This window comes from Natrix helvetica (assembly GCF_964273705.1).
Source record: "Natrix helvetica genome assembly, chromosome: 2".
NCBI classification, from domain to species: Eukaryota; Metazoa; Chordata; class Lepidosauria; order Squamata; family Natricidae; genus Natrix; species Natrix helvetica.
In genome coordinates this window covers 242,556,212-242,575,184 of record NC_138552.1, presented here as the reverse complement: position 1 = coordinate 242,575,184, position 18,973 = coordinate 242,556,212, and the positions used below count along the sequence as shown (strand labels likewise).

General features: G+C 39.7%; 1 protein-coding gene across 5 annotated transcripts in view; it reads right to left on the bottom strand.

The window, feature by feature from the left end:
* GPATCH2 (G-patch domain containing 2) overlaps positions 1–18,973 on the bottom strand; it is a 103,874-nt gene that overhangs the window by 23,709 nt on the left and 61,192 nt on the right. For all 5 annotated transcript variants that reach the window (XR_014174507.1, XM_081942683.1, XM_081942682.1 and 2 more), the window contains exons 6-8: positions 11,766–11,833; positions 10,443–10,482; positions 8,325–8,395 (exon numbers count right to left, since the gene is read on the bottom strand). Coding sequence is in view for 4 of the 5 variants with exons in the window: in XM_081942683.1 (XP_081798809.1) it covers positions 8,325–8,395; positions 10,443–10,482; positions 11,766–11,833 (179 nt within the window). In the remaining variant the exon portion in view is untranslated. The remainder of the gene's footprint in view (positions 1–8,324; positions 8,396–10,442; positions 10,483–11,765; positions 11,834–18,973) is intronic.

Below are 18,973 nucleotides of genomic sequence, written 5' to 3'. Positions count from 1 at the left end.
TATATGTATATGTATATGTATATATATATATATATATATATATATATATATATATATATATATATATATATATATATATATATATATATATATATATATATATATATATATATATATATATATATATATATATATATATATGCTGGTTTTGTTGTATTCGGGTCTTTTCCCGTGTAAGGTTAAGATTGTCTTTGCAACGTTTCGGCAGGATCTCACCTGCCATCTTCAAGCAATGTGGGCTCAAAATGTGGGCTTAAAAAAAAAATGAAGATGGCAGGTGAGATCCTGCCGAAACGTTGCAAAGACAATCTCAACCTTACACGGGAAAAGGCCCGAATACAACAAAACCAGCATACCTACACCCGTGAAAATCTACGAAAACAAATATATATATATATTGTATTTGTGCTGATAAATAAATAAAGGGAGACTAGTATGGATCCATTTCAAGCTGTTTAGCTCTCATCAGCTAGCCATACCCTTATTGGGATTTGAACCTATATATATATTTAAGCACAAAAATAGTTAACTATGCCATAGAACTCACAGTGTAATAGTAAAATCTTTTAATAACACTGATAGCTCTTCCCGCCTTCCTCTCGGCCGTCTTAGGGGCCGGGCTCTCCCACAACCTGAGCGGGAGGGCAGGAGTGCTTGGGCTGGGCTGGCTGGCTTCTGCAGCGCTCCTCCTGCCTTTTTCTCTGCAAGGAAGCCTCAGCAAGAAGCAGCAGCCCAACACATGCCCTCCTTCCATGCTCCAAAGCTGAGTGCCAGGGCCTTTCTGACGCTGGCCTGCTGAGACAGAGAGCTATCGCTCTCTGCAGCTCCCAGAGGACTGAGAGGAGGGGAGGCAGGGGGAGATCCTGGCTTCCAAGCTGCCAGAATTCCCAACTGCAGAGCTTGCTTGGTTCTGTTCCCAACCCTCACCACGTGCACAAAACAACAGTAACAAAAAAGCTGTAATCGAGGCTTCTGCAGCATCATGCGGGTCTCCTGGGGAGGTAGGAAAGATTCTGCCTGGCTGGGGAGAAAGTTGCTTACAAAACAAGTTAGAAGCCAGCGAGAACGAAATTAAAGGGTAACTTTAACATGTGGAAGTTTGTTCAGCAGATCAGGACTTTCTCTATGGCGCGGAAGGGGAAATCAGCTGCAGCCGCATTTGATAGCCATCCAAGTATGTGTTCGTGACTAGAGTAAAAAATTTTTTTGCAAATTTTTGGGTTGGAACCCAATTTGGTTGTGGTCTGAGTCGTTTGTGACCCGAGGTCCCACTGTATTTGCAAAGTACAATTTCCTTGAGAAATCAAAAATGGACCCTACTATATCACTCCTCTCTCCTCAACTTAGATAATTTATGTCATCAAATCTATAAATAGTCCTGATCAAGCCTTTGTTAGCCAAATCATACTATCCTCCTCACAATAACTTTTCTCTCTTTTGAAAAGTTTTCACTAAATAGCAATAGAACGCAGCCTTATATACACCCCATAGTGATTTACAGCACTCTCTGGGTCATTTACAATATTAGCATATTTCCCACAACAATCTTGATCCTCATTTTATCTATCTTAGAAGTTACTGCCATGTAATAAAACATGATCAGTGAATTTAAAGTGTCTGGCCACAAGAATACAATTGCCTAGTGAAAGTTATGTTGTACAACAATGGATGGCAGAACATCAAACTAAGCTAATGTTAAAGCCCTACTGAGCTTGGAAACTGTGTTAGAATTTAAATATCCTGCAGGCCTGAGAGAGGGAGACTGGTTACTTAAGAAAACATCATTGGGTGGTTGAGAGTGATTTAATTATCTGATCTAGTATTTGGGTACAATTTGACAAAGCAAATTGGCATTCAAATCAATTTGGATAGGTTTCTCTCTCTGCATTAAGGGGACTAAACTGTTTGCTGCAAATCTCAGCCATGATTATAAAAGTGAGACAAGGTGAATGATTTATTAGTTGTGCAGCTAAAATTGTCAAAACTGAGTTGAATTTCAAGCTCAGGCTATTATCAACTGCTGTCAGAAAGTTCTACCTGGGTTGTTTTCAGGGCGCTGCGAAGGAGAGTCCAAGCAAGGGTTAAATACAGCCAATCTGCCCAGAACTGAATTGAAACTTTAAACAACGCCTCTGGTGCTGATTATCTTCAGATTTTTTCAATGAAGACGTGGAACTGTTGCGCGCTGAGAAGTCCAACAATGTAAACAAGTCAATACGAAACCCAAACCAACTGGAACCGTAAACGTTCAAACTGTCACCAGCTGAGCCAGACCCCAGGGTGGGGTGGACTCTCCTTCACAGCGCCCTGAAAACGACCCTTCAGGTAAGACAATGGTCATTTTCCAGGGCGCTGCTCTGGAGAGTCCAAGCAAGGGACATGCCCAAGCTAATTGTCATTAGGGCGGGAAGCAGCAGCATTCAGAGTCTCTCTGCCGGTGTGAATGCCTTGAAGAACACGCCTCCCAAATGTCCATTCCGCTGATGCAAAGCTGTCCAACTTATAATTTCGGACAAATGAAGACAACAAAGTCCAGGTAGCCGTCTTGCAAATTTCCTCAATCAGTGCCTGGGCCGGCCAGGCTGCTGTGGTGGCGGCGCTCCTAGTCGAATGTGCTGTAATGTAGTGAGGCACAAGTTTGGACTGCAGGACATGAGCAAGGGCGATGCAGGCCCTCAGCCACCCTCCAATCGTAGAGGAGGACATTTTCCTGCCCTGGGAAGCTGGCTGGAATGATATGAAGAGTGATTCAGATCGTCGAAACCCCGCCGTGCGCTTGATGTACCTGCGAAGTGTCCTGCACACATCTAGTAGGTGCCAGCGTTTCTCCCTCGGATGTCTAGGATGCGGACAAAAGTTCGGGAGAACTACCTCCTGGGCTCGGTGGAACCAGGAGTTGATTTTGGGGATGATAAACGGGTCCAACCTGAGAATTACCCTGTCTTGTCGAATCAAGCATAAGTCCTCTCTGACAGACAGGGCAGCCAACTCCGGAATACGTCGAGCTGAGGTGATGGTGACCAAAAATGCTGTCTTATATGTCAGACGTTTGAGACTGGCAGTTCTGAGTGGTTCAAATGGGGGCCCGATAAGGGCACGTAGAACTACGTTGAGGTCCCAGGATGGATATCTGTGAACCACTGGGGGTTTCAGGTTAGTTGCGCCCCTGAGAAAACTGCGAATGGTAAGATGCCGGCCGAGCGAGGAATGTCCATCGGGAGCCAGAATGGTTGAAATTGCCGCCACCAGACGCCGCAGAGTGTTAGGCGCCAGGCCCTTGTCCAAACCATCTTGCAGGAAATCCAGGATGACAGGGACTGAGGCTGAGGAGGCTGAAGATCCACGAGCAGTGCACCAGCTGGCGAAGGCTCTCCAGGTAGCGTCATATATCCGGGTCGTGGACAGACGCCTGGACGCTTGGATGGTGCAGATCACTTTGGCTGAGAAACTGCCTCTGCTCAGGATATCCCTCTCAAATGCCAGACGGCTAGTTGCAGCCACTGGGGCTCCGGATGTTGAAGAGCCCCCTGGCTGAGAGAGATCTCCTGCGGAGGGATCCACCACGGTGGTTCAACAGAGAGGCTCACCAGGTCCACAAACCAGGTTCTCCTGGGCCAGAACGGTGCCAGCAGTACCTCCACCGCCTCTGACAGGATCTTCTGGATGACTCTGGGAAGTAGAGGTAATGGAGGGAAGGTGTACAGTAGTCCCTGCGGCCAAGGGCAGTGCAAAGCGTTGACTCCTTCAGCACGTGGGTCGTGGAACTCATGAAAAACCTTGGGAGGTACGTGTTGGATGCGGTGGCGAACAGGTCTACCTGCGGATGGGCGAACCTCTGGGACAATTGCTGGAACAGGTGCGGATGCAGGCGCCACTCCGAGTGGTCGACTGTGGCCCTGTTCAGCCAGTCCGCCTGGGTGTTGGTCGTGCCTGAGATGTGTTCCGCCTGTAGGGACAGGAGGTGTTTCTCCGCCCACCGTCTTAGGATTTCGGCCTCTGACATCAAGGATCTGGAGCGAGTGCCCCCTTGGCAGTTGATGTGCGCCTTTGTCGCAACAATGTCCATCAGTATCCGTACGTGGCGCCCTTGTATGCTGGTCTGGAACTGGCGGAGGGCCAACCTGACTGCCCTCAGCTCCAGCCAGTTGATGCTGTGAGCAGCCTCGGAAAGAGACCACCTGCCCTGCGCCAGTTGACTGTGGCAATGAGCTCCCCAGCCGTAAAGGCTGGCGTCCGTCGTGATGGTGAGACGGATGGATTCTTTGAAGGGGGACCCCTTTGTCAGGGCAGGGGACAACCACCACCTGAGGGAACGCCGTACCTCTAAGGAGACCGGGATTAGCCTCGTCGAGCTGCTTTCGTTGGCCCTTTGGTATGGGAGCAGGACCACTGGAGCGGACGGGAGTGGAGTCTTGCCCAAGGCACGATGGACAGGCACGAGATCATTTTGCCTAGAAGCTGAGACAGCTGAACCACCTTGGCCAGGGGCGACCGCTGCACTTGTGCGACCCTCTCCCTGAGGCTGGTCACCCTCTCCGGAGATAGGAAGACCTGGCAGGAAACGGCGTTGATGATGGCCCCTAGCTGTTGTAGTCTGGTTGTCGGAAGAAGATTACTTTTCTCCAGGTTTATGGAGAACCCGTGGTCTTGAAGCACCTGGATGGTGTACTCCAGATCTCTGGTTGCCTATTGGTGGGATGACGACTGGATGAGGATATCGTCCAGGTAACAGTGCAGTCTTATTGGATGGGATCTGAGGAAGGCCGCCATTGCCGCAAGGATCTTCGTAAGTGTCCTGGGGGCCGATGATAGGCCGAACGGCAAGGCTCGATACTGGAAGTGGCGGCCTGCGTAAGTATCGGCGGTGGGCTTTGCGGATTTAAAGGGGGCTGTGACAAGCTTCCACTTGGAACGCATATCCATGTTCCAGTGTCTCAGCCACAAGAGGCGTCTGGTGGTGACATTAGACGCTAGGCTCGAGAGGCAAACTTGGCAGTGCTCAGGGTGGCATCGGCGGTGTACTCCGTGGCTGCCATGATCTTGTTGATATCCTGCCTCAACTTGGTGTCCTTGGCCGGAATTTTTCTCAGCAACTGCCTCAACCAAAGCAGGGCTGCCCTGGAAAGGAAGGAGGCTGAGACGGACGACTTAATTGCTCATGCTGCTGCCTGGTGAGTTTTGTGGCAAGCAGTCTCGGTCCTCTTGTCCTCAGCCTTGAGCCTCTCTAATAAGTCAGGGGGAAGAACAGACGTAGAGGTGAGTGCCGCCATGGGAGGATCAATTGGAGGCAGCTTAAGCAAATCCTCCAGGCTGGCATCTACTGTATTAAGCTTCTTATCATTGTTGCTGGGGGTAGCCATGGTAGCAGGCTGCGCCCATTGCTTTTGAACCATGTTGACGAATAGTTTGGGAACTGGGACTATCTCCTGGGCCGACACAGGTTCTTCAAAAAGGTCCCCAGATAAATCATCTGGGTCTTGGGCCATGAGAGCCGAGGGGGTACCTTAGGATGGTTTTGAAGGTCAATTTAAATAGGCCCGAAAAGGTAGGCTTTTTGGAAGAACCACCTTCATTCCCCGAGAACTCGGGTTCCTACCTAGGTAATAAGTCTTCCTCCTCCTCCCAGGCCGAATCCTCCGAGGCTAGAGAGGAATGAGGGGACTGAGGAGGCTGGGAGAAGGATGCAATACTGGGAGCTGCCTGGGGGTCCAGATGGCGAGTCTTGCAATTGCGTTTGCCTCTCTGTTGCATGCCCGCTTCAATGCCCTGGGAAATAGCCCTGTTGATGACCTCTTGCATTTCCGCTGAAAGGTTGGGCCCCTGGTCCTCGACTGGGCGAAGCCTGGGGCCGGGCCTGGGGGGTGGAAGTTGTGGTGCCAAGGGCCCCACGGGGGCTGGCCCCTCCTCCAGGTCCGAAGGACAGGCGAAGAGGTTGGCCTGATCCGCCATTGACGGGCCTGGTGAAACTGCCATGGCCAAAGAAGCCGTGGGCGAGAATTCCTGGCCTTCCCCATTGCTATTGGAGATAGGTTGAGCCTGGGCAAGGGCAACCCCCCTGGAGGATTCCTGAGAGTCCACTAACTGGGAAGCTTGGGCCTGTTGCTGAGCCTTGGAAAATTGTTTTTCTACGGCTTTCTGATAGCATATGGCGTCCTTATCCTGCCCCGATCCCTGCTTAGGCACGGGTTTGGAATAAGGTTTGTTGCCTCTGATAGCCTCCCTGGCAGCCTTGCCAGCCTGCCTAGTGAAGGCTCTGGAGGAAACCCCCATTGGTTCAGGGTTTTCTGGGGTCTGATCTGCCATGGCGTTAATGGAGGGCCTTAAATGAGACAGATAGGGAACCACCTCCACTCACCACCTCACAGTAGCCCACCGCAAGCCAAAATGCTCAGGAAGAGAGACAGAAGGTTGCAGGAAGAGATTCAGCCAGGCAGGGTTATGGCGTGAGCAAATCCAGCTCCCAGCGCCTGCAGGAAGATAAGGGTTGCAATCCAGGTGACTACAAGCACTTGCCGCTTCAGTCCAAAAGGCTAGGGGCCCAGATCGCCGGTCAATGAGGTCTCCATGCGGCTACTGCTATGAGTCAGGCTTGAGCAGCTGTGGCATGCGGTTAAATCGAAATCGAAAATGAAACAGGCGGCTCCAAATGGAGGTCAGAATTCCCTGCCGCCTCTCCATACGTTTTAAAGTTTCCGCTAATGCTTAGGAGAGCCCTGAGGGGCTACGCCGAATGCCGGCTTGTAAACAGCACGGACAATGACAACGGAGCTCTCAGCGGGGATTTCCTCCCGCAGCAGAGCTGCTGCGGCGGCGCTGGCGTCGGCAGTCCGACCCACACGCTTCCCCAACAGCTGTCTGTGACCCTGCGGGGCCCGTGCAAGATCGGGACACCGGGAGGACCAAGGGGTGAGAGGGAAGCCAAACTGGGATTTAAAGTAAATTTTTCTCACCAAGCCTGCTCCAAAGTAAATAACATGATCTTTTCCTTTCAGTAATATAATTGAGAGTCCAAGCAATCTATCTAGAATTGAAGAGAAACTCGAAGCGTGTCCACTGGGCTAGCTGAATTGAAAAAAAGTGAAGATAATCAGCACCAGAGGCGTGGTTTAAAGTTTCAATTCCGTTCTGGGCAGATTGGCTGTATTTAACCCTTGCTTGGACTCTCCTGAGCAGCGCCCTCGAAAATGAAGTTTTCACTTATTTTTGGCAAAAATGTTTTTCTTATCCAAGGTAAATTAAAACTCTTTCCCAATGAACAGATGATGTCGTGGAAAAAAGATGGCACTATCATATCTTGCTTCTAAAGATCAAATAAGAATCACTTTAATTATACTGAATTTGTTACTTTTCTGTTACAAAACCATATTCATCTGAACTATCAAGGGAAAACGAGCAATCTTTCATTTTAGAAGAGATTTCCACAAACCTGATGGAAAAAAAAGCCTTATCACAAAAAGTTTTTGTTCTCTTTAGTCCCAATTTTTATTTTTCAGCACCCTTGTGATTTTAGAGTATCAAGATAGAAGATAGTATAAATATACAAATATAACTGACTTCGTATATGAAAATCATAGTCTGAAACTCAACAAGGCTGTATGTGATAAAGAACATGAGTAAATACGAGTTACGTTTAAATAAATAAACACCTCCCCACCAAATAGATTATTGATTTTAATTCTACAATTTCCTTTAGTATCACTCAACCTGCCAATCTGAGCAATTTTCAAATCCTCCAGAGATCAATTTTTTTGGGGAAAAAAATCAACTGTGCTATTTTAGTAATGGATTCACTGGCCATGAAATCCAAGTCTTAATATTTCTATCAATTCTTTGATTCACACTGTAACTCTCATTTCTAATATTGTGAACAAAACAACGGTAGTAGGTTGCACTTTTAATGCTTATGAAAAATATGTGATAAACAGAGGAATTGCTATTTAATTCATGGTAGAACAAGATTCTTTTTCAAGACAATTGTGTTTTTAAATGGCTGTATTGCTGTCCTATTTGACATACTGCAATAATAAAAGGAGCGTAAGCTTTATTGTCCCTAAATATGCTATGTAGATAGCACAGACATAGAAAACATGCAAAAAAGAAAGGAAAGAAATATTTATTTTATTTTATGTTCATTAGCTTCCTTCTCTGAGTCATGTATCACAAAGATTATATTTGGTGTTACCTGTGCCTCCATCTTAAGCAGTCAGAGGCAAAGATAGTCATTGCATTTCACTGTATGATTACCAGTCATCCAACTAGGTAAAATATTAGCTTGTGGTTTAATTAGAATGTAAATTATAAACTACATTGCATTATAAACTTACCTGCTGGCTGTTTTCACTGAATTGTTCTTCTTGTGTCCTCTTTCTGATCGGTTATCTCGTAATAGTTGAAGCTACATAAAGCATTCAAAATTTATATGAAAAACAAAGTTTCAATGTTTAGAAGTATATATGTTTTGCCTTTATTATGCCTTTGTGTTTTCTTTAATGAAACTAATAATCTCATAGCAGGAAATATACTGAAACCTTAAGATCAGTTTTTATTTTACTTCCATGCACCTATGACTGTAGTGACATAATACTAAGTTATCCATTCCCAAAGCAACTCCTACCTACTCTGCTGTTGTGACCAGAAAGTACAGCAAACTTTAAGTTGATTAATATTTCCTTGAAGACCATAAAGAAAGCTTTTGTGGCCTGGCTGAAATTAAAACAATGATATTTGAAGTTTACTAATATTTTCCCTAACCCTTTTGTTTCTCAAAAGAAGTTTCTACTTCCTGAGAGCAAAAGAGCGAAGGGAAAGCAAAAGAGACACTACTGCAGGAATGGCTTTACTATGGTGCTCATTCTTTACCCCACATTTTTTTCCCTTAGAATTAATTATGGCTTTACCATGAGCTATCAATTCCTGCATTCTTTTTCTTGACATCTTCAATAGAATTGCCTAAATTAAAATGACTTGATTCTGGCATTCTCAGCTTTCCTAATCTGTTTCTAACAGTAGGAATAGCTAAATTAAGCAGGATTTGTTAAATTACAACCAGACTATATAGAATTGCTCTTAATTTCATCTTTCAAATAAGGCAAAATATTTGCAGTGAAAGATAAAACTGTTTTCATGAAAATAATTAACAGAATTTCAGATTGTAAAAGCAATAAGAAGAAATGGCGGCAGTTGTCAGAGAAGAACAAAAGACATGTTCAAAAAGATGTAACACGAATTCCAGAGAATGAAATAATGTGAGCAGTGGATTTGGAAAGAGACTTTGATCATTTTGTAATACATCCCTCTGAATGGTTCAGAGAGACCTACTAATTATTCCTATCACATTTTTCACAGCTGCTGCATCTTGATCAATATTTTCATATAGTTATCTATTCACCATGACTCAAAGTTTCCAGGTCAATAATTGTCAGTTCAGACTATATGAGTCGGTATATATGAAAGCTTGGATTCTTAGCTTTAAAATGTATCCCTTTATATTTACATATACTGTATTGAAAGTTACATTTCATTGCCCCCTCACTTATTATAGAGAGATATTTTTTATGGAGCTCTTTTCAGTCCATATCAATGGAAGAAGTGAGATATGGTTATGGTTAATGACAGCAGCAATGCATATAACTATTCATAGGTGATAGGGAGCTGCTGCTGCAGATAGTAATTAGTCTTAAATATATATTTGTAAAATTATTTACCACTCTTGTTTCAGTTTTCTGAAACTGAGTTTGAGTTTGTTTTGAGAGGCAGTCTATAATAATTTTAAATCTATGGCTGACGAAACAAAATCTTTTTAATGTAATTGTGAAAATTATTTTATACATTCTACTCTGTTGCAGCTGTGGAACGCTATGATCAGGAAAGATTCCCTTATCTTCCCTGAAACATCCCCGCCACTCCTTTACCTACCTATTCCATGATAAGTATTTCATTCATTATCAGTTTTAGAGACTTGAAGCCTCTTCATAGTGACTTGGTAATATAGGCGTTGCCATGTATACTGAAGCAGCCTGAAATTAAATGCAATTTTCTACAGGCTTCTTTTTTAGTATGATCATTCAGATTTTGTGAGCACAGGGAGAATTCTCAGTGTGTATAAGGTGAGGTGGAGCTGATAGATCTGGAGATAATACACATGGCCCTGTTTCCCCTACATTGCTCTTTGAGTTATTTCTCAAGGGAGCACATATCCACTTGCACACTTGATTGAAACATTCTTTGAGCAAAAGGAACTGCTGATAATTGCCAGCTCTACCCTGTCATACCCAGGAGGCTTTCATAATGAGCTATTTGCTGCTAAATATCTTCAGTCAGTCATTTTCAATACAAAATCAGGAGGTTTTGCTCCTTTTACAAACCCTATTCCTCCAGACAAGTGACAGTTAAATTCCTTCAAATATATAAAATAAAATGTTCTTGGTCAAAGTGGTTCTTACCTGGCTATGTTCCTTTCTAGCCGCAGGGCTAAACCAATGGCTATGGGAAGGGGGAAAAAGGGGGTTAGTAACACAACTAACTGAAGCATGAGCTGTCATATGACCAGCCTGTGCGTGCTCTTGGGTATTTTATTGTCCACCAGAAAAAAGTAGCCTTTGGCTATGATTTATTTAAATAGGATATTTTACAGAACGCTCAAGGTCTGTAACAGTTTTCAGAGCAATGTATCTCATTCCTCAGGTTACTACTGTTTAAGCAAGTGAATATACATTAAACAGCAGCATGCCATTCTGCAATTCTTTACATCATACATCTGATAAACGTTTCTCTATGTTTGAGCTACAGAAATGTCAAATTTAACCAGTATAACTGGAAAAACTTTGCAGAAATGCTGATAGCTAATAAGAAATATTTACATATATTATTAGCATTTTAAATTTAATACATTTGCACACATATATACATCATTTAGAGAAAGTTTAATCAGAATTAAAGCCATAGATTTCAATGATATTCAGCACAATTCATGTACACAGAACTACATCTTCAGTGTTTCTACAATACACTCCATTGTGGTATCACGGCTATTTTTTGTATTATAGAATACTTTGAGAACTACACCAGTTTAAAATGAAAATTTTCCCTTCCCAATTCAATCACCTTTGTTACTTGAGATAATCAGAGCTTTAGCAAGAGGGGAGAGATTTAAGAAGGATTAAGCACATTTTGGTATCACTAGTTGCTTTTTAAAATTGTTACAATTTTTACTGACTTAAATGATACCAAGACGCAGTATTATCATCACTCTCAAATCAACATACACATATTATTCTATTTAATTGTTATACTTGGTAATTTTGCATTTAATTTCACTCCAATATTTAAGGGGATTCTAATACTTGGAAAATGTATTCAAGGATCAATTTGCTAGTTTTAAATGTGTCATAAAATGCTTTGTGAAATGTTTCAAGGCAGCTTGTGCATTCCTCTCAATTACTCTCCTTTTATCCCAATGCAAAAGCAAAGAAATAAGAAAGTAGTTCTGGACAGATCCAAGCTAGATAATTTACTATGCTTCCTTTATTTTCAGATAACATTCTGATTTTAGGATGGCAAAATACAAAAATCGCTCAAGTAATTGAGCTGTTTTAAAATTAACATGTATGTTTCCCCACAAAAATATTGCAAAGAACAATACTTTCATATGACCAGAATTCTAAGATTTGACTGGACAATTAGGATGAAATTTAATATATAATTAAAACCAGGAGGTATGCATAGAAAGCTAAAAGAAATAATGAACAAATAATATGGACACTTACTCATGGTGATGGAATTCCTGGGATAAAAGCACAGCTTTTTTGTTACTGCATGAGCCTGGTGCTGTAATCTAAAAGAATCACAAGTATTGTAAGTTGTGTATAGAAATTTAAAAGTATTTACAGCATGAAATATAATTATTTTGAAATACTAAGATATTACAGATGCTGATTGTGGAGATACCAGTTTTGTATCCCAAGCTTCTTTGAATAAGCAGATCCAGTCCATAGTATATTCCAGCAAGGCTATTGCAATCTGTTCTATTTCTATATTATTTTGAAGAGGTTATCGGAATTATCAATGCACATTGAAAGGATGGGCAGAAAATATTGCATTGTATAGCAGTATTGGGAATAGAAAACTCCAAGGGTTATTTATAATTAAGGTTTTTCTGCTACCCAAGACTCCAGAATGAAGAGAGCACATAGTGGCTCTTAGAGATACACTACTCAATTCATAACCATCAATTAACCTTTCATAGCTTAGCTTATATTATTTTAAAAGTAAGGAGATATAGGGGTAACTAAGTAATGTGAAATTACAATGACACTAAAAATATAATCAATAAAGTCCTTGTCCTGTTTTAATTTTTAATAACTTCACTTCTAGATAGGATATAAACAATCCATAAAATGGTACAGAGCAGGGATTTACTCAAGATTGAAATACAGGATAAAAAGTTAGGATAATAAATGTGATCAGTGGTGTAGGTCAAAGACATGCTTGGAAAATGTCAAAATTATGACCAAAAGTTAGCAAAACTTTCCATACCAAACTATATTCAAGACTTGGTATCAAAATGAGCCCCTTTCTCTATGTGGAGGCAGGAAGGTTGTGCTTGGAGACAAGAGCCTGAACAGGACAGCTACAGGATGGAGTTCTTCATGCCTGATATAGAGTTGTAACTGGCTCATTGACAGTTTCCAGTAATGTCTGCCCGTCCACCGGGGGCAGTGGACAATTGGATTTTGAACTGGTATAAACAAGAGCAACCTGTGATATTTTCCATCCCCAGAATTACAAAGGGTAAAATTTATCAATTTTTGAAATTGATTATGTAGTCTAGTGTCTGGCATAGAACAGAGGCATCCAGACATAACATAACAGCAATGTTTAATTTTTCTTAAAAATGTTAAATTTCAGTAAGCAAAGAAGGAAGAACATACATATATATTTCAGGATGGGTTTGAAGTATCAATGATACCAAAATCATACTAACTGATATGATTGACTGTTTATGACATTAACAGTTTGACAGTTATTTTAACATTGCAGGTAAACATCTGGTGCAGCTCTTGAGTTACATCCTGCATTAAATTCAAAATGAGGTTTTCATGCTATTCCAGTGGGTATCCCTGGAATATAGTAATCCATTTTCTACACTGTGGCTATAAGAAAAGCCGACTGTGCCTATGTCATGCTTTGTTAGAGGTTCATGATCACATTATCTCATGGTGGACCTGACACTTTTATTCAGTTTACAGTATGTTCTGTGTACAGGCAACTTATTTCCTTTGCCAGGGCTGCTGACAACCTTTTCCACACTATATTAATCTTGTTTACTGACTTTATCTTGGTACAAATATCAGAAAACTGAACTTTTTATCTCATGGAGAAAATAAACAATGTGTTGACAGAAGCAGAAGCTATTTTCTGATCTAAAAATGGTTGTTTACCTCCAGCCATACTTACAGAAAAATGTTTCTAAACCCCCAGCTTGCCAAACTACATAATCCATAATTTAATAAATGTGGAAATTCCATGAAAAGTCATTTAGATATATTGGAAGGGATAAGGAAAATAGGAACTCCAAACAAAACACAATTTACAGACCCAACACAATGTACACAAAACAAAAGCATGTTTTATGCAGTCAGCAGCTGAATGCTGTTTAGATTATTTTTCACATATCAAAAATATTTTAGGGTAGGGAGGGACGAACTTTTCCTTTGCTTGTATTGCTTGTATGGGACAGTTTTGTTCCACATGGGAAGGGAATAAAGATTCAGTGCAGTCTTGTGTTGAACATGTAAGAAGATATTCTAGATGCTCCCAACAGTTGTAAAAACTGAGTGGTTGTGATTGATTTATGAAGGTGGAGAAAACGTATAAGATATTATTTGGAAATAAACTGCCATTTCAAAATCTGCATTCTGGCAAATTTAAATACAGGCAGACTTCAATTTACAACCACAATTGAGCCCAAAATATCCATTACAAAGCAAGACAGTTAAATGAATTTTGTCTCATTTTATGACCTTTCTTGCCACAGTTGTTAAGTGAATCACTGCAGATATTAACTGAGTATAATGGTTGTTAAGTGAATCTGGCTTCCCCATTGACTTTGCTTGCCAGAAGGTCACAAAAGGTGACCACTGCAACCGTCATAAACAGATGCCAATTATCAAGCATCTGAGTTTTAATCATGTGACCACGGGGTTGCTGCAACAGTCGTAAATATGAAAAATGGCCATAAGTCACTTTTTTCAGTGCCACTGTAATTTTGGTCACTAAATGAATGGTTGTAAGTCGAAGACTGCTTGTATGTGGGCAAAAATATTTGCTGATTTCAAAACATACAGTCATTAGTCAGAAAATTTTAAATGAATCATTCTTTAAAATATCCCCTTGGGATAGGTGAAAATGCAGAAAAAAATACATTATGACATAAGTTTTGGTTAAGAGGCACAAATTCTAATAATTTTTAAAATATTCAGAATAATTTTATGCATAAAATGCAAATGGATAAATGTATTTACACAATCCTAGAAAGCTGCCATTCAGAAAGAGTATGGAAGCTATGATTAAACAATCCTGCTCAGTTTATTATTGATAAACTGTTTATTATTGTTAGAGTAAAATCTTGCTGTGAAGACCAACAACAACAAAAAGTTAGAAAGATATTGGCAGGCTCAGATGAGGTAATTGTACTATGTTTAGAGTGAGTATATAGAGACATAAAGCAGGAAAAATATATTGCCAAATCAGTGTCCAGTGTTATGTAGCACGCAGTGAGTGGCCTCTACTGGCTGACCAAGGGCTACATAAGTCACCTTGTCATCTATTATGATGATAGCACTTTCTGAATAGCTGAAGAGAAATACCTTTGTATGAGGCTTGTTTCATTTATCACCCTACAAACTTTATCCATTTCAAGATGCTATCGATGTTCTGTATGTAATCTCTTTCTATAACACTAAAGCATGAACAAGATCATTTATATAGAAGTATACAGAGGAAATGCAAAATACATTTTGTATTTTTTTTTCAAAGAGACATGTAAATATAAATTAGTACTGATGATAAAGCAGGGAGATGGCAGTCAATTATTCAACTTTTGTTTTCTTTGGTGTCGTTATTATACTTAAAAACAAAGCAAGCTCAGGAAACAACTTGAATCTAATCTTTTATACATCTAGTCTTACCATTTCTTACTTTTCATGATTGCAATAAGCAATCAAGCAGTGATGAGCTTTTGGGCTGAATCCCTGCTTGATCGACACTATTTTATAATAAAAAATGTTGAAGTAAAATGACGTTCAAAATTCCCATTTATTTTAAATGTTATAGTGAATTACTGTGTGTTTTTTTGCACTTAAAAGGAAAGTCCTATGTACAAAAAACTAAGCAAAAGCAAAAGTCCAATCCAAGGACAATTCAACTCAAAAAAATCTGCATATGCATGTTTTATTTCAGGACAAAATATATTGAATGCTTCAATCTTAATGAATTAATTCAGAAAGCTTTAATTCAGAAACACCTGGAAGCAAGTACAGTTGAGGCCAATATAAAATAATTCCAGGCCACCACTAGATGACCAATGCCAAGTAATTATAAGTTTGAATTATGCTTGTCAAAGAAGTTGTATTTGATGAAATAGTGTATAGTCCCAAAATCTTAAAACATACACGCGTCAGTTTTTAAGGTGTTGCAAGAGATTTGTTAATATTTATTGGTCTACACAATAACGTATGTTTGCAAAGGAATGATTATTTAGGGGTAACAGTCCTGATTACACATAGCAAATTTTTACATCAATGCACCCCTGTGAAAAATCTTGTCAATTTTGCCCTAAAATGTAAAAATTCCTATATGGAAGATACACCTTCAATGTAAAATTGTATCATATAATTGTATCATATTCTACTTCTTAAATATATATTCTTTGAAATAATTTGTTTACTTTTAATGGAAATTAGTTTTAAGTAAACACTGTTAGGACTAAAGGTTTGTTCTCTTGTTCACTATAGGATTATGCAGTTGATTCTCCCATTCTCTTAATTGTACCCTATTAGGGGAGAATGTTGTCAGACCTAAATGACTAATGATGGCAAAAGGTGACTGTAGTTGTAAGAAATATTATTTTGCAGACACATAGCATGGTATTCTGGGATATTTCTGGCCTTATTTTAGAGTTCTACGTTGCTTCAGAATTCAGTCCCATTATCTTGACTGCTCAAAATTGTTCACAGGGTTATCTAGCTGACATATAAGATAACCTTCCATCTCACTAGACACCACTGGGATATGACATGCTGACCCACAGTAATCCTTGATTATTAGCATGAAATATATACCACACAAAAGGAGAGCTCTAGGTAAGGGATTACTTATAAAAACCTATCATGAGTATGTTTTTTTTAAAAAGTGGTATACGACATACAAAAATAAATGTACTAGAGGACTTAGAAACGTTAAATGATGCTGAATGTTTACAATCGGATTTTAACAATGTTACATGGAAGCAAATCATACAGGTTTCATTGGAACCTATTTAAAAATAAGCTTGCTATTTTATTTTATTTATAAGTAACTCAAAGTTGATTTTATCGTTTTATGAAAAGAGTTAGATTGCTTAATCATTCTATAACAACTGCTCCATGTAGAAGAAATGAATTGCTTTTATATGAAAATAACAAAATCAAGTAGCTACTTACTATCCCTATTCGGTATTCTTTATATCATTGATATAACACTTTTGCTTTGTCCCTAACCACTTTCTGAACTACGTGGTTATTGAAGGCCAAGGATTTCCTTTTGCAAGAACAAAGGGATCATAATCCTGTTCTAAAGGAATTTTCAATATCTTAACTCTGAGTTGTCTACGGAGATTCTCAGTCATCCAGGTCATGCTTGTCCCACAGGTGTTTTTTGAAGAAGTAACTGGAGTTTCTTGTTTTTCTTTGACAATGTTTTGCTTCTCATCCAAGAAGCTTTTTGGATAAGAAGTGAAATGTCTTCAAAAAAGAACAAGAAAGACCAGTTGCTCTTGAAAAAGAACCTTTGGGTTAACTTTGAGTTACTGCTAAATTGGGGAGAATTATATATTCATTGCCATAATATTATTTGTCTTTTCATCTAAATCAAATCATTACCTGCTACCATTATGCTTTAAGACAACATTCAAGTTATGAATGAGAAGCTAATTATTTACTGATAGCTAGCAGTTATATTTCAATAGTAGCTTTGTATTAAAATATAGTTCAAAGAAGATAAATGTAGCAACTTCTTTGTATATCATATTAGAGACATCTAATACATTAAGTACATGCTTAATGTACAAGGCCTATTCTTTCTCTGCTGGATAGTTTCCTGCCAGTTCAAAATGGTTCTTTAATAGAACTTACTTAAACATGAGTTTAAGGTAAAGTTCAAAGCCCACTGTTCATGATGTCACTACTTAGCCAATTTAATCAATAATGCTTTCACAATAACGGAAAGACAGCTAAAAACTCAGGATACAAAATGTGCAGCCCTTCTACATCCATTTTGTGTGCTAAAACTCCTTTTTATCTTTTACAAAAAGGTTGTGTGTGCTAAGGATAAAGTAGGTGCTTTAAGCCTTCCAGTTATTTTCGGCATCCATTTCATCCGTTAAAATTCCAGCAATGCTGTCCTTAACATGAATGTAAACACCGGAGTGTCCCTCAAACTGAAAGTAATTACATATCCTTGAGCAAGAAGAAATGTTAAATTTCAGGACAGATTTATTTGAAAACATCAAAATGATGATGTGTACTTAAAAAAAAGCAGCATAACTGTTTGAGAATATTGGTAACTGTGGTCTATCACATGTGCTGTGAAATTTTAAATTGGTCCTAATCTAGTGTAGTTAAATGTCATGGGAATATCTGAGATTTTGCAAGTAAGAAATAGCAAGCACATTTGCAGCCAATGAATGGTCATACATGCAGAATCTGAAATATCCAGATTTGATTTTTTTCAAAACTAAATCTATATTACTATTTATGCTATTCTGTCAAAACATAGAGACTTTAACAGCAATATAATCTTATAGAAATTACTAAATTCCCCAAATAGTACTACATTCAAAACATTTCATGCAGCTCCTTCGGTTAAAATGTGGCTCAGCTTTAGTAAAACCTGTCCATCTTACCAGCTGTTGAAAGTGCCTTGACAGTTCTAAATCACCATAAACCATGCAACAAGGCAAGCTTATTTCACACTAGAAATCAGATTCGGATTCCACCTGCTTCTCCTTTTCATTAAATTGTTCATGGACAGAATAGCATGACAGAGTACCCAGAAAACATGCTGTCTTGCCATGTACTAGTACCTCACTATTGACAGACAGCTGACCCATCACATCTACAAACACCAATAAGATTTTCTCTCTCTGTGTGTGTATGTCACATAGATGTTTTATTCAAAATATTTCTGCTTCACACTCTTTAAGAGGAAAAAGAAATGCAGAGGAAAAAGCCACTTTCAGATTCTATGGACCAACTTTTTGGATTTGCTCATCTTTAGAATCAAACATGATTATTATTTTTTCATAAGCTGGTACTGAAGAATATGTGAAATTAGTGTAAGAACTCCTCCTCACAAAAACACGCAAATGGCCCAAATTTACATTTACAATCTAAACTATCTCAATGGGGAAAAATACATGGAAAAGAGAAGGTAGAAACAAATAAGAAAAAAAAATTGACAATAAATAAGAACACACGAAAGAAGAGTACCCAGAGTGAATGCAAGAACTATTACTGTACAGCACAAGTTTTGCACTCACTTTGGGCACTAATGAAAGACCTGAGCCAAGATTTTGAAAAACAAGTAAGAAGGATGGCATCATTAAACATTTAGGAATTAATTTCAGTTTTAAGACCTAAAATTTAGAAAATGTAATGGCAGAATAATTTGACAGAAAATGAGTTTTTTTTTCATTTATTAACTTAAAAGACAAGCA